Raw genomic sequence first — 26,604 nt, forward strand, 5'->3', positions numbered from 1 at the left:
AAGGTCAGGGAATTAATAGATGTGAATTAACATGAATTGCTTAACAGCTGTTATTTTCCCAAAGAAAGTGGACCTTTAAAGTAGTTTCTACATATCAAAAAGTACTTTTTAGTTAATGAATGTACTTCAATGGACATTGAAAAGCATTTCATGGACATTTCGGTGTTCAATCAAGATTGAACACAGTGAACAGATAACCAGTAACAAAGTCGCTTACAGGGTGGAGAGAACATTTAGATGGACTACAGGGACACATTCCACCTTTGTGTATAGCTGAATTAATAATTAATGAATCTTGGTAGGGGACAGTTAGTAACTCATGTACGGTTATGTTATTCATACGGTTCATATTTATTATGTTTAAATAAAGTTGGGGATTGCTTACACACAAGAACAGGTGTGTGTAACTATTTTGTTATTTTGAAATGGAAAATGGCCTATGATCTACACATCAGAGTATACAAATGCGCGTACAGTCTCACTGAGATTTAATAGCATAACTGTAGATGTTATTGCTGTGTACACCATGGATTGTAGCATGGGACAATGCAGCAATTACTTATAGAAGTAAAATGTGTTAAATGTTCGGGAGAAGGGCTGGAAGGAAGCCAACCTGGTACAAAAGGGCATGCAGATTGGCGAAAAGAGAACTCCTTGGCGCATTGAAGCAGAACAACAACAGGGAACTTATAAAGCGCAGGAGGCAAGTATACCAGCAGCTAATCCATCATGCTAAGATTGAGTGGGGGAACGAAAATTGGGCAAAGTTAACCTCTGCCCTAGCGGTTTAAGATGCAAGGAAGTTCTGGCAGATTGTGAGTACGGGCTCAGTTGAACCAGAGTTGGCAGTAGTGCCGAACATTGCTGCAGAGGTATGGGAACAACACTTTAGTACCTTGTATAAGGGGGACAATTCCTGTATGGAGTTTCCTCCAGGGGACATATTGATCGGCCCTGGCCATGGCTCACCTGAGATTAGGTTCACTTTAGGCGAGGTCCAGGCTGCTATATCTAAGCTCCCTGCGGGTAAAGCACCAGGGTTGGATAAGGTTCCGGGCGATCTTTATAAACATGAACCCGGGATTTGGGCTCCCTATCTGCTAATGATCTTTAATGCAATCCTTGGAGGTATGGCGGTCCCAAGTACTTGGCTGGGAGCAGAGTTAATCCCTATCTTCAAGAAGGGGTCGCCTCTGCTTCCAGCCAACTACAGGCCAATCAGCCTAATAGACGTATCCCAGAAACTCTTTGCTAGGCTGATTCTGGATCGCCTCTTGGACTGGATAGAGGACTCTGAAGTTTTAAGCCAGTACCAAGCGGGTTTCAGAAAGAACGTATCCACCACTGACCAGATTTTCAGATTAACTATGCTTTTCTGGAAGACGGTCAAGGTAGAGGGCGGTTCATTGTATACCATTTTCGTTGACTTCCGTGCGGCCTTCGATCTGGTCCCACGCAGGAAACTCTGGAGCGTTCAAGGGGACTTAGGCATCCCAGTCCCTCTTTTGAACATCATTATACGACTCCATACTCTACTGGGAGAGAAGGAAATTTGTCATCTAGCTTCTCCGTTGGCAGGGGGGTAAGGCAGGGTTGCGTTTTGGCGCCAACCCTGTTTTGCCTCTATGTCAACGGAGTAATCCCCCATCTGAATGCGGTCCCCAACAGAGATGCCCCCAGGCTCGCTGGGTCAGGGATCTCAGCGATTATGTTCGCAGATGATACCCTGTTACTCTCTAAGACTCCGATGGGTATACAGCGAGTCCTGGATGGCTTTGTCACCTTCTGCTATGATCGGGGGCTGGAAATAAATACATCTAAAACGAAATTCATGATTTTCAATCCCCCGAAAACATCACGCCCAAACCCTGCTATAGGTGGTGTTCGGCTGGAAAGAGTGCAGACATTTGAGTATCTTGGTCTGACTCTTAATAAAAGTATGAGCTGGGCTCAACACCAGATCAAATCTCAATTAAAGCTCTCTCAAAAGGCAGGGGGATTCTTAAATTACTAAATAAATCCATGCTAAAACCTATTGGCCCACCTCTTGAATTCTATAAGATGCAGGCACGTGGGGCGGTAATTTACGGAGAACTGTGGGGCCACAATTGTGCCCCTGCAATTACCGCAATGGAAAACAAGTTTCTCAGGCAGCTGGTATGACTGCCTGGGAGTACACCCCTGCTTCCCCTTAGATTCGATCTGGGACTGAGATCACTAAAAGAGGAATTGGGCCTTAACGTTCTGGAGGCGACTGTGGGTAACCCCAGAACTCTCCAGTTACAGGCAAGAACGTTCGGAGCTATTAAATCTCCCAAATGCATGGACACTTCCCTGGCTAAAATACATAAGGCAGTTATTTGAGAGGCTAGGTTGTCCTTTATTGTGGATCAACCCGGAACAAGCTTGTAGAAGTATATCTCGTAAAGATCTGATTAAAATGTATTATGATCACAACCTGTCTGCTTGTTTATCGAATGCCCAAATGGGGACATTGTCGAGCACATTCTTAGCAACGAAAGACTATTATAAAATGGAGACTGTGCTTGATGACATTAGCCCTACTGGTCTCAGGAAGTTATATTCCCAATGGAGATACGATTGTCTGCCAATTAGAGCCCTCACTAGCCGATGGTGCCCACCTACTCCCAAAAATTGTCCAGCCTGTACCGCGGAGCTAGAAAATGATCTCCATATAATGTTCTTCTGTCCTTCCTATCAGACATCCCGGAAGAAGTGGATTGTTCCAATTTGCAAAAACTTGGGGATAAGGCAGTGCCTTCATTCCTACCGAATATTAAAAACTGATTTATCTCCAGTAATCATTTTTGCTGTAACTAAATTTTTAGCTGCTATTTGGAACGTCAGAAGAAATTATGTGGCAAAATGAGATTTAGTGTATCTTTGTATAGCTTCAGGCGGCCTAAAGGTTATTAGTGGGGCGACGGACCTTGAGTTGATTCTCTTTTAAAAACTGTACATAATGTTTTTACGTGAATTAGTGTTATGATAAGATGTACTCTTCGTTTTTTTCTTGCCAAATTGTAATGTTTGCGCTGAAATTTTATTGTGATTTCTTTTATGACATTTCCTGTCGAAATAAAGATGTTAAAGAAGAAAGTTAATGTTCATTTGGAATCAGTATTTGTGTTGTTTGAGAGCTACATTACATTCAAAGCACACTAAAGCAAGTAGGAGGTACTGCTCTTTACTCAGGAAGCGAGTGACTTGCTATCATATCATACTCTGTCCACTTCCTATCCATATGTGAGAACTCAGGATGGATCTGCTGTGCAACAAAACAGTGCAGTTTTCTTCCAACAAATTTAGTTGCCTTTTCCAGCATTATTGCTCTTGGCCTCATGTTTCTGAAATATGTTATCCGGGATGGGGCAACATTTTTCGCCTCCATCTAGCCCTTCTCACCCCCACATCAGCCAAAATCCCTCAGACTCCAGGTGCACACACTGGAAGTGAGGATGGTGTACTCTTGCTGAAATTTACTTTGCTAAAGTATTTTTCTGTAATAAATTGTCCTGGAGGTTCCTCTTCCAATGGCATTAGTTGGCCATTCTACAGTGCTATGTTGACACGGCATACATGGTTATTTGCTCATGTCACCTTTTAGGAGCAATTTGTTTTTGTAGTGCAGGTCATGGTTAATGACAGTGTGGATAACTGATAAGGCTGTGGGTTCCAGAGAGAATCACCATGTTAACAGCCTTGCCACATCCTTTAATATACTTTTTGGTCAATTTGGTAGACATAATTGTATTGAAGTGGTCATTTAAAAGATTACAAAGAAAGGACTGATGCACAGAATATACTCAGTAGAAGGACTTTATTACACAAGTAAGCATAAGAAGCTTGAGTTGACAGATCTCAGTCCTACTGTAAAACAAAATTACAAAAAATAAAAAAAATACTAAAAAACAAATGCTATATTAAACAACGCTTTTGAGTGGCAAGCAAAATATTTTTCTTACCAGTTCGGATTTTAAGTCTTTTACCATATTCATCTCTGCCTGCAAATCTTTAAGGAGACTTGTCACTCTCTCTTCAGCCGCAGTGCGGTATGCCTTCTCTTCATCATACTTGGATTTGATTTCTAACATTAAACAAATAACATTTTAAAAAAGGAGGTTTCAAACAATAACATTTTCAAACTACAGCATATAACGCACAGAAATTACTTTAACCTAGAAGTCTAATAAATTGGACCCAGGAAATCAAGCTACATTTGACAAGAGTGCTACCTGTGAGAATTATCAATTAGTGTGAGGAAGCTATACATGGAGTAAGAAAAATGTACACAGTTCCATCCATTGTGCACGCGTCCTCCACCATGCACCTTTATAAAGTATGTCACAGTTCCTAAACTGATGGACTGTTAAGGTACTACTAAACAGCCTGGATCCACAAGCACGTACTCAAGTTTGCACGGAGGTTTAATGACCACACAGTACGTCAATACAGTGCAGCGAAGTAAGATATACTCAGATGCAAGAACAAAATTATCAGACCTGACAACATAATTAGAATGAACTTAAATGATACATTTTGCACCTGTCGTCAATGAAATTGGTCAAAAAACAAAGTATTTAAGTCAGGTTTGAAGGGCCACTCCTGCAATAATAAACAAATGAGCATGTTTGACCATACCCTGTTTGGAGGTTCTCTACACCTTCCCATATCAACATTATGAAAAATGGGAACAAGAAATGTTCCAAAGGAACTGGATTGAATGCCCCATGTTTTAGAGCTAGGCCACTTAATCTGGGCATCCAATTGTGTTTCTTCATTTATTTTCTTAACTTTCAGTAACGCTACAGGCAGTTATACATTGTGAGATCATATATTGACTCAGGTTTGCCTTAACTACATTTTATGAACAAGGTTTCATCTTGTGTCTTGTCTGACCAGGTCTTTCAGCTGCGAACGCAGGCAGGCCCAGGTTTACTTACATGCACAGCTTGTTTAGGTTTCTCACTTCACCGAGCCAGAAAGATAAGCTGCTAGAACATATGATGTGGGAATGTGAAGAATTTTTCTTGAGATCTCTAATTGAAGCCTGGCTAGCACCATTGAGTGACCTCGACATAGTGTAGCCAGCACCTACAGTGCAGATGAAGGGAGGGGGAGCTTCTAGAAGTCTCCCTCCAGGGAAAACTAAGACCTCTTGCCACCTTGACAGGAACTCTCCTGCTGAGCAGACACGGTGCCCAGGGGCTTCTTTGTGTGCCCGACAGATCTCCTGCCTGAGACTTTCAAAGGGGTTTCACAGTCGTGATGGCGAGGATGATGCCAAACCAACAGCCAGTGAAGTATTCCAAGTTCTAATTAATTATCGTTGTGTACCTACAGTTCTCTTTCTATACATTCGTTCTCGCGTATATAGATTCACTACATGCATTTATTTTACATGTGTATTATTGCCATTTGATATATGGGAACCTACTGTAGTAAATATTCCCCTTTATTTGGCAAACTAGTATTGAGCTTTGTTCACATAGTATTTTAGTATTCTAAAGTTTATAAATTCCTATTTTGAAGAGTGTTTACATTGTGTCCTGGTATTTTGAAGTCTTACCCAGGTGCTCTGAAGAAAAAAAAGCAAGACATTTACCATGTGGGGTTCCTCAGGGATCCTCCCTGAGCCCAATCTTATTCAACCTATAGGTCTCCCCACAGGCCAACTGATAGTCTTTTGGGCTAGTCTCCATTTAAGCCTGCAACACTCAAATGTATCAATCACTAAAGAAATGAAGGCCTTCTCTGCCAACTTTAAAAACTGTATAACAGCAGTAGCTAATTGGATGGGTAAAAACTATCTAAGACTAAATGGAAACAAGACGGAGGTCTTGATTTTTGGCAGCCAACCATCCATATGGAACAAGACTTGGTGGCCAGAAATGTTAGGTACACTGCCAACAAAACATTGGGAGTGATTGTGGACAATAATCGGTTGTTCAAACTTCATGCAACCGCACTGTGTGTACATGCTTCTGTGACTGCTTTATAAGGTTGCTTAGGAAAGTGTTACCTTAAAATAATCAACTTTAAAATATATATATATATATATATATATATATATATATATATATATATATATATATATATATATATATATAGGACATGTACACACGTTCTCCATAATCAACCGGTAATGTCCGGAAAACATTTCAAATATGCCATTAAATAGTAACTTATCTTTTTAAACACATTCACACAAAAATCTCAATGTCATTTTCTGAAAAAACAATATTTTCAGTGTTACTAAATAAACGCATAACCAAGCTAATTTGATAAAAAAGCTAGAATTTTACTCTCAAATACAAGCTGTCCATTTTAGTATACCCACACTAATTTGGTCTCCGAATATCAGATTCACATTTTATCTAGCAGAGTACTCTTGTAGATTGCTACCTCACATGAACTTACACTGCCTCACATTCAGGCACCCAGCAGTTATTGGATCATCCAATGCTCATTCGGTCACCCCAGGCGATATTAGAGTTATGTTTAGGTCTGTAGATCTGTAAAACTATCAGAAGCCCTCAGTCAAAAATTGTCTTCTTTTTTTTTTAAATGTTCGTACATGAAGAGTAAATATGTATGTAATTTAACTCCGCTTTCCCCAATAGGACTGGCCCTTGACTGCTGAATTCAGCTCCATTTAATGTCACTACTTTCTGTGAGGGTGAGCGAAATTGCACAATTTCTTTCCCACAAATCCATGTAAATACCAAAACAATTTAGTGATATTTCTCTTTTTTTTCCATGAGCGCACAATTCAGATAAAAAAAAAAAATCTCATGGGATACTGGAGAGACTGATTAAAGCAAAAAAAGTGTTGACAAGAAATCTTCTGCAATAACCAGGCTTGCATGCAAGAATTACTCTAAATCGGGTAATGGAATATTTGAAATAATTTTGGCATTTTCAAGTTAGACAAAATTTGAGCAGTACACAAATTGTCTGCATATTTAAAATATCTCCTAAGACTAATGATTCAAAGTCACTTGAGATTTTGAGCCGTCCCTTCCTCGTACTCAACCAATGCATGTGGAAACAGGGCTGGTGCTGTGTACAACCGCCACCCCTACATGTTGCTTGAAGTGTGTAAAGAGTTTCAAAAGGATGATGGTGTACATCATAGAAATGTCAGGAAATGAAATTACAGACAATACAGTATTAGATCAGAAGGTTAGGGTCTTGTAGAATCTGTGACTTGTGACTTGTGACAGAAACACCCCTCTGAAAATCATTGACATTTGTGGAGTAAGCATGGATGCTTCAAAGATTGATGGCCCACAGAATTGAACATTATTTGAATATGCTGGCGAGAGATCAGCATGTCACAGGGAACACGAAAGCCTGTTTACTTGAAAGACAAACTGAATGGCAGGACAGGCGTGGAGGCGTGGAACAGCTGCTACATACTTATAACACTTCATCTGAGCTCCCAGTATGCTTATGTCCAGGTCTTCATAGCAGAGGAGAGAGATTAGTGCTTCCTTGATGTACCCGTTAGTAATGATGTTGAATCTCAATGGAATTCAGATTCGATTTGCCCATTGCTTACCATTGGTTCTATATATTGCCACTCTCATTTGCTTGCTTTTTATCCAGTAGCTGGTGTGGGCTTTCCTTCCTCTTCTTTTATTTGTCCCACCCCTGATATGCCTGTATTACTTTTTGAATTCTATTTGTTAACTGTGTACCACTTCAGGGAGCCATCAATGCAAGTAAGCAGTCCTTCCACTGCTTACTTTTTAGGCATCACTTTTTTCCTTTTGGTTAAGCAACCTATGCAAATGCATGTGTTTTTCCAATGGTCTACCTTGTGCACTTCTCTTTCTCCCTCCGCCACACTCTGTGTTGCTCTCTCTATCTCCCCTGTGCTTCTCCCCACCCAACTCTGGGTTTCGCTAGTCCTTGAGTGATTCTCCCCTTGTGGCTTTGTCACCCAGATGTGTCTATACTCTCTCCCCCATGCACTCCACATCTCGACCATGTTTCATATTTCTTCCCCGCCCTCTATACAACTTCCAATCTCTGTGTTACTTTCCCACCTGTGCCCTCTATGTTTCTTCCTCCATCCCACTAGGTGTATTCCAAAAATAATTCCTCCCTCAAAACACATATATAGATATCTCCATACAGCTCAATACTTCACCAGGGCCCATGACAGGTGGACAGCTACGCCAGAAAAGCTCAACGGCGTAAGATAATCCAGGAAATCTAACATGAAGAAGGAAACGCTCTCGCAGACTTGCATGAATGCAGGATGCGTTTCAGCCACAGCCGTGGCCTTGATCACGTGTTCAAGTCCATAACTGTGGCCGAAACAAGACCGATTTGGAAGTAAAACGTTTGCATCCACACAAGTTTGAGTGGGTGTTTCCTTCTTAGTGTGTGTATATATATTCATTATATATATATATATATATATATATTCATTATATATATATATATATATATATATATATATATATATATATATATATATATTTTCATCCAAGTTTTGCAGATTAAGCACCACACGCACTCAGAAGACGTACAGCTAGTTGCGAAAATAAACGCAACTAGCTGTACGTCTTCTGAGTGCGTGTGGTGCTTAATCTGCAAAACTTGGATGAAATTGAAATTTCTCGGCGGCGGGGGTGCCGAGATTTACACGCCACCTGACTACGGGAACCAGATCCCAGTAACCTACCCCGGTTCAGAAAGAATGAATATATATATATATATATATATATATATATATATATATATATATATATATATATATATATATATATATATATATATATATATATATATATATATATATATAAATATATAAATATAAATATATATAAATATATATATATATATATATATATATATATTATTTTTTTTCAATTTTTGTGGTTGTTGCCATGTTACATAAGAAGACATATAGAACCCGTTCATCTTGGATTTGATCCAATTGTTTACATCTTTGCATTGTTTACATCTTGCATTTTTTGCACAAATTGCATTTTGTCACTTTATAATGTTTACATAAACAGCATATATTTGCACATTGCATTTGCACTTTAATAGGATATTAACTATAAATTTGCACTTGTTTGCATAATTTGCACAATGAATGGGTTTTATTTAAACAGATTGCATTGTCTTTCTAATGGATTTTATCATGGTTTTATTTGCTTGAATTTGCTAGCATTATACGCAATTATACCAAATTCGTTGGATTACATTATGTTTGACGCATTTCATGGCCACTAGATGCATTTTTTTGTTAAACAATGGATTATAGTCATTTTCGTTTGGTATTGTGGATTTTAACCAATTCAAATGCAGTAGTAAACAACTGACGATATTAATGTTTGGAAAACAGACTTCAAGGTGCTCAGAATGGAGTGTGTCCTTTCTTTTCATGATCACATGGTGTAATGTTTGAAAAAAAGAAAAAAATGTTAACTGAAAGAGGAAAAAAACTGTGAAGCACTGGGTACTTTTATTTATTTATTTATTTTAATAAAAGTTTTATATAGCGCGAACAAGATCCTTACAGATATCAGAGCGCTTCACAATGACAGGGTAGGGGCAGTAGGAATGAACAGAGGTAATGGGAGCAATGTAGTAGTCACTAACATGAAAGGAAAATAATAACATACATAAAACATATCAATATACAGTACGGTAAACAAGTAATATAAGACGGCACAAGTCATTGGTCCCACTACAGAGGTGTTCAGGTACACCTTGGGTGTGTGGAAGGCTTATACCAGTGTTTTAGTATAGAGAGAGCACTGAGTGGGGGCATCGGGAGGGTGAATCAGTGACCCAGCGTGTATCATATATTGGTCGGTAGTAAGAAAGTAGCGTAGTAGTGTCTCCATCAAGTAGAGGTATAGTGCCAAAGGACAAGGTGAGCAGTCCGTAGTCTATTCGAGGGATGACTAACGCTTGTACAGCAGTTTGGAAGTCTTCAGCAGGGAGGAAGGGTTTAATTTTCCTCAGTGTGTTGATTTGGAAATTAGCTGCTTTTGTGGCTTTGCTGACGTGCTGCTGCATGTTGAGCTTGGCGTCTAGTGTGATGCCTAGGGATTTTGCTGAGTCCACGATGGTGGGTTGGACATTGAATGCCGTTAGGTTGTTGAGCCATGTTTGGGTGGTGGAAATTTTCGCCGGGGGTGAGATGAGAAGGAACTCAGTTTTCAGAGCATTTAGTTTGAGGTGATTATCGGCTAGCCAAGATTGAGTGTTGATAAGCGTGGAATTCAGATGTTTGATATCTTCCGGAGATTGAAGCTTTAGGTACAGTTGTGTGTCGTCGGCGTACATATGGAATTGGACATTGGAAGCTTGGAGCAAGGTGGCGAGCGGTTCCATGACGAGGTTGAACAATGTGGGGGAGAGGGAGGATCCTTGTGGAACACCTAGATCTGCAGGCACAGGTGAAGATAACACATTGTCGCTCTTGAACTTCTGAGACCGGTTGTGAAGGAAGGACGAAAACCATTTGAGAACAGTTCCCGATAGACCCATTCTAGCGCTTAGCAGCTCCAGCAAGTTCTCATGTTTGACCGTGTCAAATGCTGACGAGAGGTCAAGCAGGATGAGGAGGCAGGACTCATTGCGATCAAGAATTTGGAGGGCGTCATCAATTATGTGTGTCATAGCTGTTTCCGTGCTATGTTTCGCTCGGAAGCCTGATTGATGAGTTGAGGAGGTCAAATTGGTCAATGTGTCTTGTTAGTTGGAGTTGGACACATTTCTCCAGCAGTTTGGCCAGGGTGGGGATATTGGTGATGGGCCGGTAATTGTTTAGGTCAGACGGATCAGCTGTAGGTTTCTTGAGTATAGGCGTGACTTGCACCACCTTGAGGGAGTCTGGAATGAGGCCTTGTTGCAGGGAGCAGTTGATGATTTTGGTCCAGAGAGGGAGGAGCAAGGGGATGAAGTCTTTTACAGCATTTGCAGGTAGAGGGTCTGTGAGGTGATTAGAGGGCTTCAAGGTGGAGAGCAGTTTGTGTATTGTTTCTTCCGAGTAGGTATCGAAGTACAGCCAAGATGCCATGTTTTTAGGTTGAGTGTTAGCCATTCTGGTGTGGTTGGGGAATCGGCTTACATCCATGATGAGGTCATTTCTTATGTTGTCAGTCTTTAGCTTAAAGTAAGCAGAGACGTCTTCACAGTGTGGGGTGCCGCTTGTTGTGCTATTTGATTGTAAGGGTTGTGCCTTTGTTTGGGTCTTGATTAGTTCGAACAGTTTTCTTGGCCTGTTTTTTGCTTGGTCCAACTGGCGGCTGAAGAAGTCCAACTTTGTGCGCTTTATTTTCCTGAAGTAGGCATTTCTCTTGTTTTTAAGCCTTTTGAGGTGCAGTGCTGAAGGGTCCGATCTCCAGGTGCGCTCTGCCATTCGCATCGAACGCCTGTCGTCATTGAGTCTGTCATACCAGGGGTTAGAAGTTTTGGTGGAGACTCTCTTCAGTTGCAGTGGGGCGACTTCATTGACTAATGTATTCATAGATTCAAGGTAGTGGTCAGTCAGTGATTGGACATCCGAGGCACCTGAAGGGGGAAGGAGGAGATTGCCGATGTGGGGAGGCAGAGTGGAGGGGTTGAGATTCTTCATGTCCCTTTTCCATATTTTGGATTTGATTGGTTGAGCCGGGTTAGGTTTAACTTTTTCATTGATAAAGAAGGTGATAATGTGGTGATCTGACCAGTCGCAGGGTAGGATCGTCTCCAGTTGTGTAGCGTTCTCTTTGACAATGATGAGATCAAGTATCGAGCCTTGTCGTGTGTTGGTCTATCGCATATTTGGGTAAGGTCAAGCGCATTAAGGAAAGTTTTGAGACTATTCACCACTGTGTCTTTCTGATCGTTCCAGTGGAGATTGAAGTCACCCAGGTAGACTTGGGTGGTCTGCCGACCGGCATTGGAAGTGATCATGTCCTTGAGTTGTTGGGTGAATATGAGATTGTCACCAGGCGGGTGATAAATGAGATGTAAAGCACAAACTTGTTTGCCCTCGCTGGTGATGTCGAGGCAGAGGAGTTCACAGGAGGAGAGGGAGGGGGAGGTGACTTTAGTAACGGAGAGGTTGCTCCTAAAAATGCATGCAATTCCCTCACCCGTCTTGTCTGAAGACCTGTCTAGCCTAATGATGTGATAGTTGGGGGGGGACTAGTATGTCCATAATCGGGGTAGAGGCTTCAGTGAGCCAAGTTTCTGTTAGAATGGCTAGGTCCAGATCCCTAGCTGAGACGAGATCAGCGATGTCGGAGGAGTGTCTCTGGGCCGATCTGCAGTTGAGTAGGATGCATTTGAGTTTTGGGAGAGAGAAGGGTGGTCGAGCTTTCTAGAGTGAGGGGAACTTTTCTGAGGTTATTAGGGACGGAACCTCTGTTGTTGAGTGTTGGGAGCCTCAGAGGGTTTGTAAGAATTGTGGGTATGGGGATGTGTGTGCTGGGTATGTGTTTTACCGGACCTGGGCCATAAGAGCGTAGGAGAGAGCATAGGTCGCGGTCCGACAATGGGTTGAGGACACGGCGGGGGCGGTGGGAGTTGTTGCGAACGGGGATAGTCGGCCAGCGCGGATGTCGTTGGAGGCGAGGGTATGAAGGGCGGGTGCGTCCTTTGTAGGGTAGAGGGATGATGGGAGGTAGACTGGGCTGTGCTGAGAGAAGATTGCGTGGACATCTTTTTTGATTTGTAGAATATCCTCTTTGACTTGTTGGAGGGTGGGTAAAGTCATGTCAGGAGGTGCATTGGGGATGGCGTAGGTGGTGAGAGCCATTGGTGAATGGTTGTGTAGTGAGCTGGAAAGCGGGCAGGGTATCGAAGGGGGGGATATACTAGCATTGTTGGAATGTTCTGCGGTGCAAATGGGTGGGATGGCATTCAAAGAGTGGGCGTGTTTGTGGGCGGGGGGTGTGGGTGAAGTAGGCGGTGAAGGCGGTGGGTGGGAGGCATAGGTAGTGCCGTCAGTGGGAGACGGTGCCGGTGAGTGGAAGAGTGAATGAAGGCTGAAGACAGTGGGGGAGACTGGAGGGTAGTGAGGGCTGAGAATAGGGGGTGGGAGAGAGGGGGATGCTAAGGTAGGAGGGGTGGTATGTTTTGTGTGTTTTGTTGGGAGGGTGTGAGTGTCGTGGGCGGGAGTGGGGAGGGAGCTGGGGGGGGGGAGAGGTGTCCGCCATGGGGGGTATGGGAGGGGGGGTGGATAAACTCCGAATGGTGATGTTATCAGATGGTGGCGTGTTGTGGGTGAGAGTTGTTCTGTCAGGTGTGAGAGTGTCGTGGGTGAGAGTGGGGAGGGAGCTGGGGAGGGAGAGGCGTCTGTCGTGGGGGGGATGGGAGGGGGGGTGGATAAACTCCGATCGGTGGTGTATTCAGGTGGCGTGTTGCGGGTGGGTGTTGTTATGTCAGGGAGGAGAGGGATAGGGGGGATATGAGTGGGGGTAAAAGGGATCATGTTAGAGGGGCGGTTAGTATAAGAGGTGGCGACATTTGTGTCTGTCCTTGGGGAGAGTGGGGCGTTACCAGCAGGTGGGCCATTTACTGGGGTGCTGGGGGTAGAGGTGTTGTAGGTGGGGGCTGCGACGTCAGGGGTGATAGTGTTGGTGAATATCTGGGTGAGGGTCCGCGGCTTGGAGAGGTGCTCTTTGAACTTGGGGAACAGGTTGTCAAGTAGTTCCAGGTTCTTGTCCGTGGATTGAATTAGGACAATCCCGTTATTATAGATAGTAATGGTAGTCCTGCCAGGGAAGAGGTGGGAAGGTGTGATAGAGAGAGTTAGGCCATGAGTAGTTTTCCTGGTGGAGGAGACAGTGAGTAGGGTTAGGAACGCATTTCTCCATTGGGCTCTGCGTGAGGTGTGGAAGATGATATCGGTATTCAGGGCTCCGTTGCCCGGGGAGAAGTAGGTGTCGGCAAAGGGTGTTTCAGGGTGCGACCTCAAGAAGTTATAGTGGCTTTTTTGGTGTGGGGGGAAGGGTAGTTAATTCTGAAAGTGTGCTTGCCGTTGAGCTCCATTTTAGAAAGGCTGTGATGTTGGGTGTAGGAGATAGGGCGACAGTAAAAACTGACAGCCGTAAGTTAGAGGGCAAAGGAGTGACACTAGTGAGTGACCAAAAGTATAAGAGGTAGAAGTCAGTGCATCCAGGAACAAGCTATCACAAACTCGCACAAACAGTGCGAAGGTGCAGCTAACCTAATGTATCCTATATGCGAGGTAGCAGTCAGCTTACACCATGTACAAAATATGAGAGGTAGAACAGGTTAGGTGGAATCAAATTTACACCTCAGGATGTAAGAGGTAGCAGCGTTGTAGTCTAGGTGTAGAGAGTGGCTGGGTGCAGCTTACATGACTAAACGAAGTGAATGAGGTAGTAATAATCAGTGCAACATCGTGAAGTAGCTTACATCGAAGAGCCAAATAAATGAGGTAGCGAACAGTGAATGATAGGGATAAGGTGAGATAGGTGCAGGAGCGATTGGTGCAGAACCGGTGAGGGAAAAGTGAAATGGGTGCAGTTTACGCAGAGTGTATAGAATACTAGTAGAGGTATAAAACTGCAATATAGGGCGGACACTTAATCATACGAAGATACATATTCAATACAAATACTAGTACAATACTAACAGAGTATAGGTGCATAAGTGACCCTAGTGACTGTCTGTGAGCAAGGGCGGATGCCCGAAACGCATTGAAGTACCACGCACGCCTCGGGGCCCATCAGAGGGTCTTTTAAGACATTTCCACACGGAACTGTACTTGGTGGACTACATATCCCAGAACTCCCAGGCCTATCAGGAGGCATGTAAAGACAGCCTATCAGAAGGCAGTTTATGTTTTTGCACGGATTAAAGATGTGGTCTTAACGTAACACCGTGTACTGTGTGGATTGTAGCCTGTGAAGAAGAATTGAATTTCGAAACGCGTCGGCAGTCTGAGACGTGGTTGTGGGCGCATGGATGTACACCGTGGTTGGGGTGCTTCTCGTATCTGTGGGTACTCGGAGCTTTCATATATATTTTATTTTTATTTTTTTTTCACTGAAAAAAACTAGGTTTCAGGGACGTTATAGTTAGTTGAACATTTGACTGATATAAAGCCAGAGAAATGTGCCTGTTATAGGTAGTTGGGCTAACTATAACTTGCCTGCCCGCAATGCACTGCTGATGAGGTCACATACTTGCCAGATACGCTGCGGAATTGTAACGCTGCAGAACTGTAATTGCTGCTAATGCTTTTAATCGCCGCTTGACACTCGTAATTTAAAAATTTTGCATGATTGCACTTTTGGCATTTCTTTTGCTGCTCCGATTCTAGGTCTGTCCGCACTGCCTGCGCCATAAAAAATTTTTTTGATCATCACTCACCACTTTGGTGAGTTTCGTGCTGTTCTCTGATCCCGTTCTCTGCTCCCGACCGCCATCTTGGGTGTGGGACCAGGGGCTTGAGACGCTCCCAAGACGCCTCTTGGGTAGCGTTCTAGTGTTGTAGGGCCATTTGTTAATTACCTCCTACTTTAATTACTATTTAAAGAGTCGTGGAACGCAAGCGCGCAGCGGATGCGCGCAGCGAGCGCACCCGAGGCGCGCCGGAGGTAAGCCCGTCAGCGCCCGTCCTCGCCAGGCCGGGCCCAGGGGCCACCTATGCTGCTCAGGAACAAGCTACCTCCGTCTGCCACGGTACTGTTATTAATTACACTGCGAAGGAATTAAAGTCCTTTAGGCATTTTCCATCTGCACATTGTACAATTTGTACTCCACCTGCTCATGGTTTTAAATGTAATCATTGTGGTTTCTTATTGGGCAGGATGACTAGGTGTAACTCGATGAAACGTCCATGTAAGCATGGTAAACCGAGTGTTATAAAATCACCTTTTATTTGTTCTAAACTCCAGTTCTGGAGTACAAATTGTAGATCACTTCCTAAACATAAAAATCATATTTATGATTTTTTAGTTGATGAAAGACCTGATGCCGTGTTTCTGACTGAAACCCGGCTTCACGCAAGCTCAGGATCGGACATTGCCACGGCTCTCCCTACTGATTATGTCATGGTCAAGAGAGATAGAGACACTGGCAAGGGAGGTGGCATTGCCATACTTTTTAAATCTATGTATAGTTGTAAGTTCGAAGCCTTTCCTCTCCAAGGATGCGATGCCGCTCAATTCAAACTAGCAAAAAGCCCTCAGATGACCCTGTCTGGTCTCTTGATATATCGTCCTCCTGGGAATTCTAACGTATGGACGACGTCCTTTTCAGAAATTATTGCCCTGTTGTCCCTAAAGGCTGCTAATTTCACCATTCTTGGCGACCTGAACCTACATTTGGAGGACCCACAATGCACTATTAGCAAAACCTTCTTATCTGATTTAGAAGCCCTTAATATTCTGTTGCGTAACTCTGGGCCCACGCACTCAGCAGGGCATCTATTAGATCCTGTCCTTTCTAACCTTCTATATGACTGCGAACCAGCTGCCCGCCCTTTGGAGTGGTCTGAGCATTTCGCTGTTCAATTCACTCTGCCTTGTACTAAGACTATGGCCACTGGTATCGGTGACACGGAAGAGAGTTTACGACGTTGGGGCAAACTTAACATCACGAATTTTAACTTGCACCTGTCTGATACCTTACCAGATGTTGACTCGCCCCCTTCTGTCCTAGATGCTGCAGTTTCCAAATGGTTGAGTGCTGCTGTAGATAAGTTTCTTCCATTGGTACCTAAGCACTCCTTGCACCACCGCCCCCCCGCGGAATGGTTCTCGTAAAATTTAAAGACCATGAAATCTCAATGCAAGGCTCTCGAGAGGAAATGGAGACGCTCCTACTCTTTGTCTCACAAAGTGGCCTATAAGGAAGCCCTTAGAGACTACCACAAACAGTGTAAAATGGCCAGAGCTGCTTATATTGCCAATACTGTAATACATGCCCAGAACTGCCCCCGCACACTTTTTTCTGTGGTAAAAAAGCTGACAGGAGCAGATTCGACCCCTGCCCCCCCTGTTTTGGACGAGTCAATGTAATCCATTGCAGAATCCTTCATAGCTAAGGTGGAACGTATCTATGATTCTCTGAGCCCTTCAACCTCCGATGAGGAATTACCTCTTATGCCCATAACAGTCTGCCCTCCCTGGCAGTCAAACTGACTGATTGGTCACTTTTTGACGATGTATCTTTTGCTCACTGTCTGGAAAGTATCAAATCTGGCTCCCCATGTGACCCTTTACCGGCTAAGATCCTGAAGCAAATTGACTTGGATCCCCGCCATGCGGTGATGAAACTCCTTAACTCCTCCCTGACAGAGTCACATGTTCCACAGTGGAGTGGAAACATGCGATGATTATTCCTCTTCTGAAAAAGGTTGGAGCTGATGCTTCTAATTTATCCAACTTTAGGCCCATCTCGCTGCTGCCCATTTTTTCTAAGATCTTGGAGAGACATATTTACACACAGTTGACTCACTTTGTAGAGAGTTCAGGCTTCCTGCATCCGTCTCTATCAGGCTTTAGAGCGCACCATTCCACTGAAACCACACTCTTAGGAGTTACCGAGAGATTGCGCCATGGTATCGATCGCGGTGAAACATCTGCACTCATTCTTCTCGATTTAAGCGCGGCGTTTGATACCGTGTCACATTCCATCCTTCTCGCAACTCTTCGGTCCCTAGCTTTAGCTTGGATAGCTTCCTTTTTAAGCGGTCGCACTTTCCAAGTCTTCTCCGCTAAAGCATCCTCTACAATCCATCCGTGTATGGCGTTCCCCAGGGGTCTATCCTCAGCCCACTCCTATTTAACATCTATGTTAGACCCCTGGCCACTATTGTGGAGGAAGCCGGTCTTACTTTATTTTCTTACGCCGATGATACGCAAATAATTTTTTCCCTTTCTAATGTGAAAGGTAATAAAATCTGGGCTCTGAAACAGGGCCTGACTCGTGTTTCCGAGTGAATGCGGAGCAATTTCCTCAAGCTAAATGGGGATAAGACCAAGGTTGTGATCCTGGGCAAGGGTAAAGATCTATGGGGTCCTCAACATTGGCCCAAGGGTATGGGCCCTACCCCCCAACCCGTTGCTCAAGTCCGCAATCTCGGATTCCTCATTGATGAAAAGCTCACGATGCGGCAGCAGGCAGTAAACGCGGCCTCCATTTGTTTAGCCACCTTAAGATGGCTTCAAAAAATCCTGTGGATGCTCCCTATTTCAACACAGAGGACTGTAGTCCAGGCACTGGTTGTATCCCGCCTGGACTACGGTAATGTCCTCTACCTTGGAGCTGACTTGACAACAGTAAATAAACTTCAAGTCGTTCAGAACGCGGCTGCACGTCTTCTTCACAACATTCCTCGGAGAATATCTGCTTCTCAAGCACTTCACGATCTTCATTGGCTTAGGATCACGAGCCGAATTAAATTCAAGGCTCTATGCCACGTCTTTAAGATCAAACAAGGCACAGCCCCTAAGTACCTACAGGGTCTCATTCAGGCCTATAAGCCCAGGCGCTCCTTGAGATCCTCAGGTAATGGCGATTTCATCATTCCTAGATTTAAGCTAGTAAAGATGGGCGGTCGATCTTTTTCTCATCTAGGTCCTAAATCCTGGAATGCCTTGCCTGTGACTCTAAAAACGGAAACGGATCTCTTTAGCTTCCGCAAGGGACTAAAAACCTGGCTTTTTCAGCAGTGATTAGAGCAGTGCTTTTAGCAAGCTTATTTGGCAGTTCTTTCCTTCTTTAGTCTATCCCCTGGTGCCGGGAAACCCACTGCGGGTAGCCGCGCGCCTTATAAGTTTAAATAAATAAAAAAAATATTACATCACTCATGACATGGTCAGTGACATCCCTGATGACATCTCAGATGACATCTCAAATGACCTCATTCCCTTGGTTTTTTTTGTCACAAAAGTATATCTAAATAACTTTAAATAGTATATGAGAGCAAGCGATAATCTAAAATATTTCAAACATTTATATATTTCTAACTGTAATAAACTTTTATTATGATAAATATATTTTTTCGAAATCAAGTCGGGTGCGGACTACTTGCGCGCTCGGTGCGTGATTGCCATTTGACCTTAAAAAAAAGCATGATTGCTTCATAACATTTCCCATTGTAACAGTTGGACGACCCCACCCATTTTACTCATTCGCTCTACACCATTTGATGAGAGGCACCTCTTCTGCTTAGAGAGCTTTTTTTGCTGGGTACACATACCTTATACTACACACAACATGCAACGATCATCTTGATCAATATTCATGGTCTGTACATTAGCCTTCCCCGTGTGATTGCCATGCATGTCAAACGTTCCATTAAAAAACAAATATCTGTTACACGATGCCCCTGGTGTATGTCTGTGTGCACATTATTGTGCTCCCTTTCGGCCTGGGTATGCCTGGCTCTAAGTATCAGGAGCCACGGGCAGAGTGCACATCCTAGATCACATGTGACAAACAGTAAACAGCAATGTGTAGATTTTTTTTGCTGTACGCTCTATTGACAGGCTTTACCTATATACTAATGTGTTATATGTGAGACTTTCAAATTCACATTTGACATGTTTTCCTTGACTAATGAGTGTTATCACTGTGTATGACGTAGTCTCACTGCTGATCCTCCCTCCATCCGACCACATTCATATGTGTACGCTTCGCGATAGCAACACTTTCAATAATACTGCACACCATTGACATGTGTGTCTGCGAATATCCACAACCCTGACAATGACAAGTAATGTTCACCAGTCAATCTTTTCAAACACCATCTCATTAACGATAGTTTCCGCCCTCCCGACACATGCTACACTAATGTAAATTGCACTCTCTGCGAGGTCAAAACTACAAAAGAAACACACATAAGTACACTTCCTGGCCAGGCAGAAACTGAACCATGCCCAGGTCCCCATAATAAAAATTCACACCCCTACGCTGGCCTGGTGTACGCAAGCTCAGCCCACTTTGCGTTCATATAAATAGGATAACCACGACGCACGTCCCTCTTCTTCCATACTGCCTCAGGTGATATGGCTGTATCCACCTCGCATATCACAAAGCGCAATAAAAAAAAAAAAAAAGGGATCCATGAGGTGTACCCCATCCTGGCAATCAACACAGGCTCGAAATTGTGAGCCCTACTGCCTGTCATCTATGAAAGGGATCCATGAGGTGTACACCATTCTGCAATCATCACTCCACCTGAATTGTGAGCACTTCTGCCAGTAGTGTATGCTCACACAACAATGACAGCAGGTGAGCAGAGCGGCCTGGGTGCACAGGGCCTCCAATTAAGCGTGGTTCGGCGGGACGGGTGGGGTGCATCACCCTGGCTGCGCAGGTGTGAACAACCGATGTTGCCGTGTGTAATGATGTGATCTCTGACCTGATTCAGTCTCATCTCTGTCTCATTTTAAAGACCTGCTGGACTGTACTGTAGGCCTGAGCCAGCGGGCAGCACAGCCCTACAGACACCTCTTGAGCGCGGTGCTGCGGGAGGGGTGAGGTGTATCAGCCCGAGTGTGCACGTGCGAATAAGCGATGTTGCCGTGTGTAATGATGTGATGTCTGACCTCATTCAGTCACATCTCGGTCTCATTTTAAGGACCTGCTATACCATACTGTAGGCCTGAGCCAGCAGGCAGCGCTGCCCTACAGACACGTGGTGTTGGCTTTTAGGGCACTGTAGTGAGCTCGTTACTAAGTGTACATGCACACAGGCTTTCGCCACTGCATTACACGCGCACATTATGCTTCTAGCATGCGCTCTGTTCCTTTCTATATGAACCTTCGTATAACGTATTATTATTTAACCTTGTGAATTCCCGAGCGCTCCAACACCTCTTTGAACCACGATTACCACGAACATTTGGTAGATCGTATTTCAAGAACGAAGGATGCACTCAACTCCTATTTTCTATCAAGCTTGAAATAATCCTTCATTTACCTCCAGACGTTTCCACCATTAAATTATTTCCACCTGTAAGGAACCCGGGGACCCAAGGGATGTAAACAGCCAGACCACAGGCGGTACCACAGTATTTATGTTCTTGATTGTTTTATTCAAGAGATATTGTCAGTTATGTACAACACTATGAAGGGGTATTTATTTATTTATTTATTCCATTTGTATGGCACAACAGCTACCCAGAGGGTTTCCCGGCACCTTGGATCGAGTCAATCAATACCAGGGGGAGTAAAAATGAATCTTTTTTTTTTTTTGGTCGAAGAGCCATGCCTTGATATTTTTTCGAAATGTTCTAAAGTTTGGTTCCAATCGTAATTTTAGTGGAATAGAATTCCATAGAGTTGGTGCCAGATATCCGAAGGAGCGTCCGCCCATTCGTGCTCGTTTGAATCTCGGAACCACAAATTTCGCTAAATGGGTTGATCTGAGATTACGGGTAGGGATGTATTTTTGGACCAACTTGCATAGGTACGCTGGTGCTTCTCCAGTGTTTATCTTAAACATATAACATAGTGCTTTGAACTTGGTATACTCCACGGGACCTTGGGGCACTGGTTCTCTGCTTCCTGCTTGCCCAGAGCGGATCAGGATGATGGGGTTTCTCCTTGGGCTCGAGGCTCTCTGGTATCCCGGGTTTCTGGGCCTCAGAAGGAAAGAGAAAAGGGTGCAAGATATGGGTCAATTAACTGGTCTGCCTCTCTGTTTAGCTAAGTGTGCTACCGTCACCAGTCAGTGGGGGATGAGGGTTGTGAGGGACCTTTAAAAAGAACCAAATCCCACTCGAGTGCTCGGCCTCCCACCTCCCTGAACTAAGTACTCTACCTCCCACCTCCCCAAACACCCCACCAGAAGGCCCCTTGCAACGGCACTTGCCTGTGGCCGCGGCCCGTCCCTTGGACCACGGCGCTTGGACCCGGGGCGTCTTCTTCTCCTCCTCCTGCCGGCCCACCGGGTTTACTCGCGTAGTACAAGACGGTCTTCAGACTCGGATGTTCATTCGCCGGGTCCCCTGCTCGGCTCTCTGCTCTCTCTTCCGCTGCTCCGACGCGGCTCGCTGCTCTCTCCTCCGATGTTCCGATGCGGCTCCTTGCTCTCTCCTCCGATGTTCCGATGCGGCTCCCTGCTCTCTCCTCCGATGTTCCGACGTCCGTCACTCTTTCTCCTGCGGGAACACGTCCTCTCCGTTGGTTCTCCTCTCTGTCCTCCAGGTGCTCGGCTCTCCTGCCTTCAACGCTGCACACCGTCCGTTCCGTTCCCAGTCCTCTTATCCTCCTCACTTCCGCAGTCAGACTCGGCTCCACTACTTACACACGTGTAGTACAGCAACTTCAATGTAGTGAAGAAGCAGAGGAAGCGCAAAATCAAAAAATATAAATCCTACCAGAAGTCGGATGACATAGTTCAATGAGTCGATGACCCTGGCATGAGTAGAAACAGCTTCACAAAGAAAACAGGTTTTCAGCACAACGCAAGTAATTTTGAAATATTGGCGAGTACAGCTTTCTTTTTACCTTCTCCCGCTCGTCGCCAAATGTATGAAGTGAAGAGGCAGACAGCAGTGGATCCAATAAGTAGATTTATTACAGAAAAACAAGACACCAGAAACAGCCACCAACAGGAGCAGACAACACGGCAACCGTCTTCTCCAGCACCGTGTACAAACTCCGGAAGGTTCCCCTCATGACAGCCCTACATTCTAACATTACATACTTAGATTCTAGTAGAATTACATACTAACATTCTACTATGACTTACATTGGAATACTACACAGAGCACTTGACTTTATAGCAATGAGCTCATGGTTTCATCCACGAGTCTTGAGACCAGTAGGGGTAAATATTTCGCTTCCCAGTCCCTATATTGAATAAACGCAAACTAACACTACTTCCACAGGTATGCTACAGCACCCAGAGCACATCACTTTACAGCAATGAGCTCACAATTTAGGCTCACGGTTTAATCTCTGAGTCTTCGCACCAGTAGGGGTGAGTAGTTCGCTTCACACTCCCTATATACTATAAACGCATACCAACACTATAAAACACTTGTACTACAGCGGCTCGTATCCTACAGCGCCCAGAGCCCATCACATTACAACAATCAGCTCAGTTTGATCCCAGAGTCTTCACACCTGTAGGCACGAGACCTTCGCTTCCCACTTCTGGTACAGAATAAACGCACGGTACCGGTCAGTAGTTCGCTTCCCACTCCCTGTATGGTAAAACGCCTACTAACACTATTTGCACACGTATACTACAGCGCCCAGAGCCCATCCTTTTAGTTTGAGTTTGAGTTTAAAAGCACTTTTAAAGCGCACGTATACCGGCGGTTTCTTGGTGCTGTAGCTAGTGGGGGCTGAGGGTTAAGAGCAGGGAGAGAGGAATGGGAATTTATTCAAAGGATTTTGTGAATAGGTAGGTTTTAAGACTTTTGCGGAATTGGGGATAGAGGGTAATGGCACGAAGATGAAGGGGAAGGGAATTCCAAAGGGTTGGTGCCAGAATGGCAAATCTGGAGCCGCCCCACTTCTTTCTCCGGAAGCGGGGGATGGAGAGGAGGGACTGGGAAGAAGAACGTAGTTCCCTAGAGGGGACATAGGGAACAATCTCAGAGGAGATGAAGGCGGGTGCCAGGTCCAATCGGGCCAGGAAAGTGATGGATGCGAGCTTGAATTGAATTCTAGCCCGCACTGGGAGCCAGTGGAGAGATTTCAGAAGTGGGGTAGAGTGGTGGAATTTGGGAAGGTTGAAGGCTAGGCGGGCCGCCTGGTTTTGGATCTGTTGTAGGCGGCGCAAGCTGTATGCAGGAATACCGGCATACAGAGCGTTCCCGTAGTCCAGGCGGGACACCACCATGGCCAGAATAATAAGTTTGAGAGCAGAAAAGGTAAAGAAGCGGGACACCTTGCGTATAGTACGCAGTGAGAGGAAAGAGGAAGATACCACAGAGCTAACCTGGGAGTGGAGGGTGAGTTGGGAATTGAGCTTAATGCCTAGTGTTTTAACTGAGGGGGAGGGGACAGGAGGAGAACCAAGAGAGGGAGGCCAGAAGAGGGGAGACCAGGGGCTGGATGAGCCGCCCGTCAATACCAACTCGGTTTTGTCCGGGTTAAGTTTGAGGTGATTGTGGCTCATCCAGTCCCTGATGTGAAACATGACAGTTTGAAAGTTAAGGACAGCAGAAGGAGAGGAAAGATCAAAGACCAGCTGGAGGTCATCCGCATAGTTAAATACGGCGACCTCCATCTGTTGGAGAGAAAAGATAAGAGGGGCGATGTATAGGTTAAACAAAAGGGGGGAGAGAGATGAACCTTGAGGGACCCCGCACTGGACTTTCCGGAAGTCCGCAGTGAAGTCACCCAGGCGGACAGCCTGGGTGCGGTCGCTCAGAAAGGAGGACAACCAGACCAGGGCAGTCCCCTCGATCCCCGCCGCCCTGATACGGGAAAGTAAGATGTTGTGGTCCACCGTATCAAAGGCGGCTGAGAGGTCGAGGAGCACAAGGGCCTGGTGATGATTGGTGTCCATACCCTCCCTGAGGGTGTCAAGGACCGACATGACCACGGACTCCGTGGAGTGTGCGGGGCGGAAACCGGCTTGGCGGGGGGCAAGGGCTCCATGTTTCTCCACAAAGGAGCTCAGAGCGCAGGTGACGTGGCGCTCGAGCACCTTAGCTAGAAATGGCAGGAGGGAGATGGGGCGGAAATTGGCAGGGACAGAAGGATCTGCCCCAGGTTTTTTCAAGATGGGCACAATTACCGCAGACTTCAAGGAGCTAGGAACTAAGCCTTGCGCGAGGGAGCTGTTGAGGAGGTGAAGGGGGGGATCTGGACAGGAGACAAAGATGTGACGGAGGATATGGGCAGGACAAGGGTCAAGAGGGGAGCCAGATTTGATCAAAGGCACCAATGAAGTCAGGTTTTCCCGGGTGATAGGGGGAAAGAAAGTTAGTTTGCCTTTGGGAGGGGGACATTGGGGATCCACAAAAGAAGGGGGAGGTGGGGGGATGTTGGCCTTAATGGTGATAATTTTCTGAATGAAATAATTATTAAGAGAAAGACAGAGGTCATTGGACGGGGCTGGTTTAAGCGTAGTTCTGTCCGAGAATGCCAGGTTGTGAACGATGGAGAAGATCTCCTTAGACTGGTTCTCCGCTGCTAAGATTTTGGAGGAGAAATAGGCTGTTTTGGCCTCCAGGATGCTTTTTTTGTACTGGTTAAGGATATTGATATATTCCAGTTTCAAAGAGGGGCAGTAGTTTCTCCTCCAGGCCCGCTCTGCGCGGCGAACTGTTAGTTTGGTGGCTTTAAGCTCTTGGTTAAACCACCGGTTGGCGTCTTTGTCGCGTTTAGAGGTAATGCACTTGAGCGGGGCAACGGAGTCGCAGCTGCGGGAGAGCCACTGGTCTATAGCGTCAGCCTGGGAGATGGTAGTGAGGCCCTGAAGAGGCGGGAGAGAACCAGCGAGGAGAGAGGAGAGATTCTCAAGATTGACCCGGCCCCATGATCGGACCCAGGTGTTTTTGGGTCGGGGGGGCATAGCTGGGGGAAGGATAGGAAGGAGAAATGAAATCAAATGGTGGTCGGACCAGGTGCAAGGGGAGATAGATAAGGATTCCACAGGACAGTTCAAGGACCAGATCTGGTCAAGCTGGTGACCCTTGATGTGGGTGGGGGAGTGAACATGGGGTGTAAAGTTAAGGGAGTGGAGGGTTTCGGAAAAATCCTTAGATGACAGACATTCGGCAGGATCGGAAGGCCAGAAATTAAAGTCGCCGAGGAGCAGGATGGAGGAATTGTTAATTGCAATGGTAGCCAAGACCTCCAAAAAATCTGGGAGAAACTGTAGGGGGGACTGAGGAGGACGATAAGTGAGGAAACAGGTAAGAAGAGGGGAAGTGGATACTGTGCGAATCACCAGGAATTCGGTGGTAGCAATGTTAGGTAGAGGAAGAATTTGAAAAGGTAGATCGGTACGTGCAATGACTGCCACGCCGCCCCCGGCTCTGCCCGAAGGGCGGTCAGCCCTAAGGGCATAGTAGGAGGTTGGAAGGGTGGATAGGAGTGCAGGGAGGGAGTCATCGCAGAACCAGGTCTCGGTTAAGAAAAGGAGATCTGAGGCCTGTAAGTCCAGCAAGACCGAGAGTTCGTGCGAGTGGGCAACAGCAGAACGGGTGTTGAGGTAGAAAGCTGTGATGGTTTTAGGGTTTGGCAGAGGAGCAGGCCTACAGGTCGTAGGCGGGGTATCCAGAATAGGAGGAGGGTGATGGAGGGGAAGGAGGGAGGCTATGCCGAGAGCAGAGATGCGAGAACTGGTACTGGTCGTGATGGGCCAGGGGCCCTGGTAGCTGCGGAGTAGGTCCGGGCTATAGGTGATAAGTGGGGCAGAGTGTAAAGCCCCTAGTCCCGGCCGGTCGCGGACGGGCGCAGACGGGCTAGCCTTAGGCGCGCCTTCGGCGCGCAATCGTCGCGTCCGCTGCGCTTCCTACCAAGACACATATTTTATGGTCGTGAGGCGAGGTGTTGAAAGGGGCGTGGCCAACAGAGTGGGCGTGTCTGTGGCGCGCCTCGCGCTCGAGAATGGCGGCTGGAGGTGAGGGGTCGTTGCAGCGTGGAGCGCTGTTTAGAGAGAAGCCA

General features: G+C 45.4%; 1 protein-coding gene across 1 annotated transcript in view; it reads right to left on the reverse strand.

Annotated features, from left to right (window-relative positions):
• EEA1 (early endosome antigen 1) overlaps nt 1–26,604 on the reverse strand; it is a 764,210-nt gene that overhangs the window by 604,260 nt on the left and 133,346 nt on the right. Inside the window, exon 8 of the mRNA XM_078674577.1 lies at nt 3,987–4,108. Within this exon, the coding sequence (XP_078530703.1) occupies nt 3,987–4,108 (122 nt within the window). The remainder of the gene's footprint in view (nt 1–3,986; nt 4,109–26,604) is intronic.

This window comes from Lissotriton helveticus, chromosome 1_1 (genome assembly GCF_964261635.1).
Source record: "Lissotriton helveticus chromosome 1_1, aLisHel1.1, whole genome shotgun sequence".
NCBI classification, from domain to species: Eukaryota; Metazoa; Chordata; class Amphibia; order Caudata; family Salamandridae; genus Lissotriton; species Lissotriton helveticus.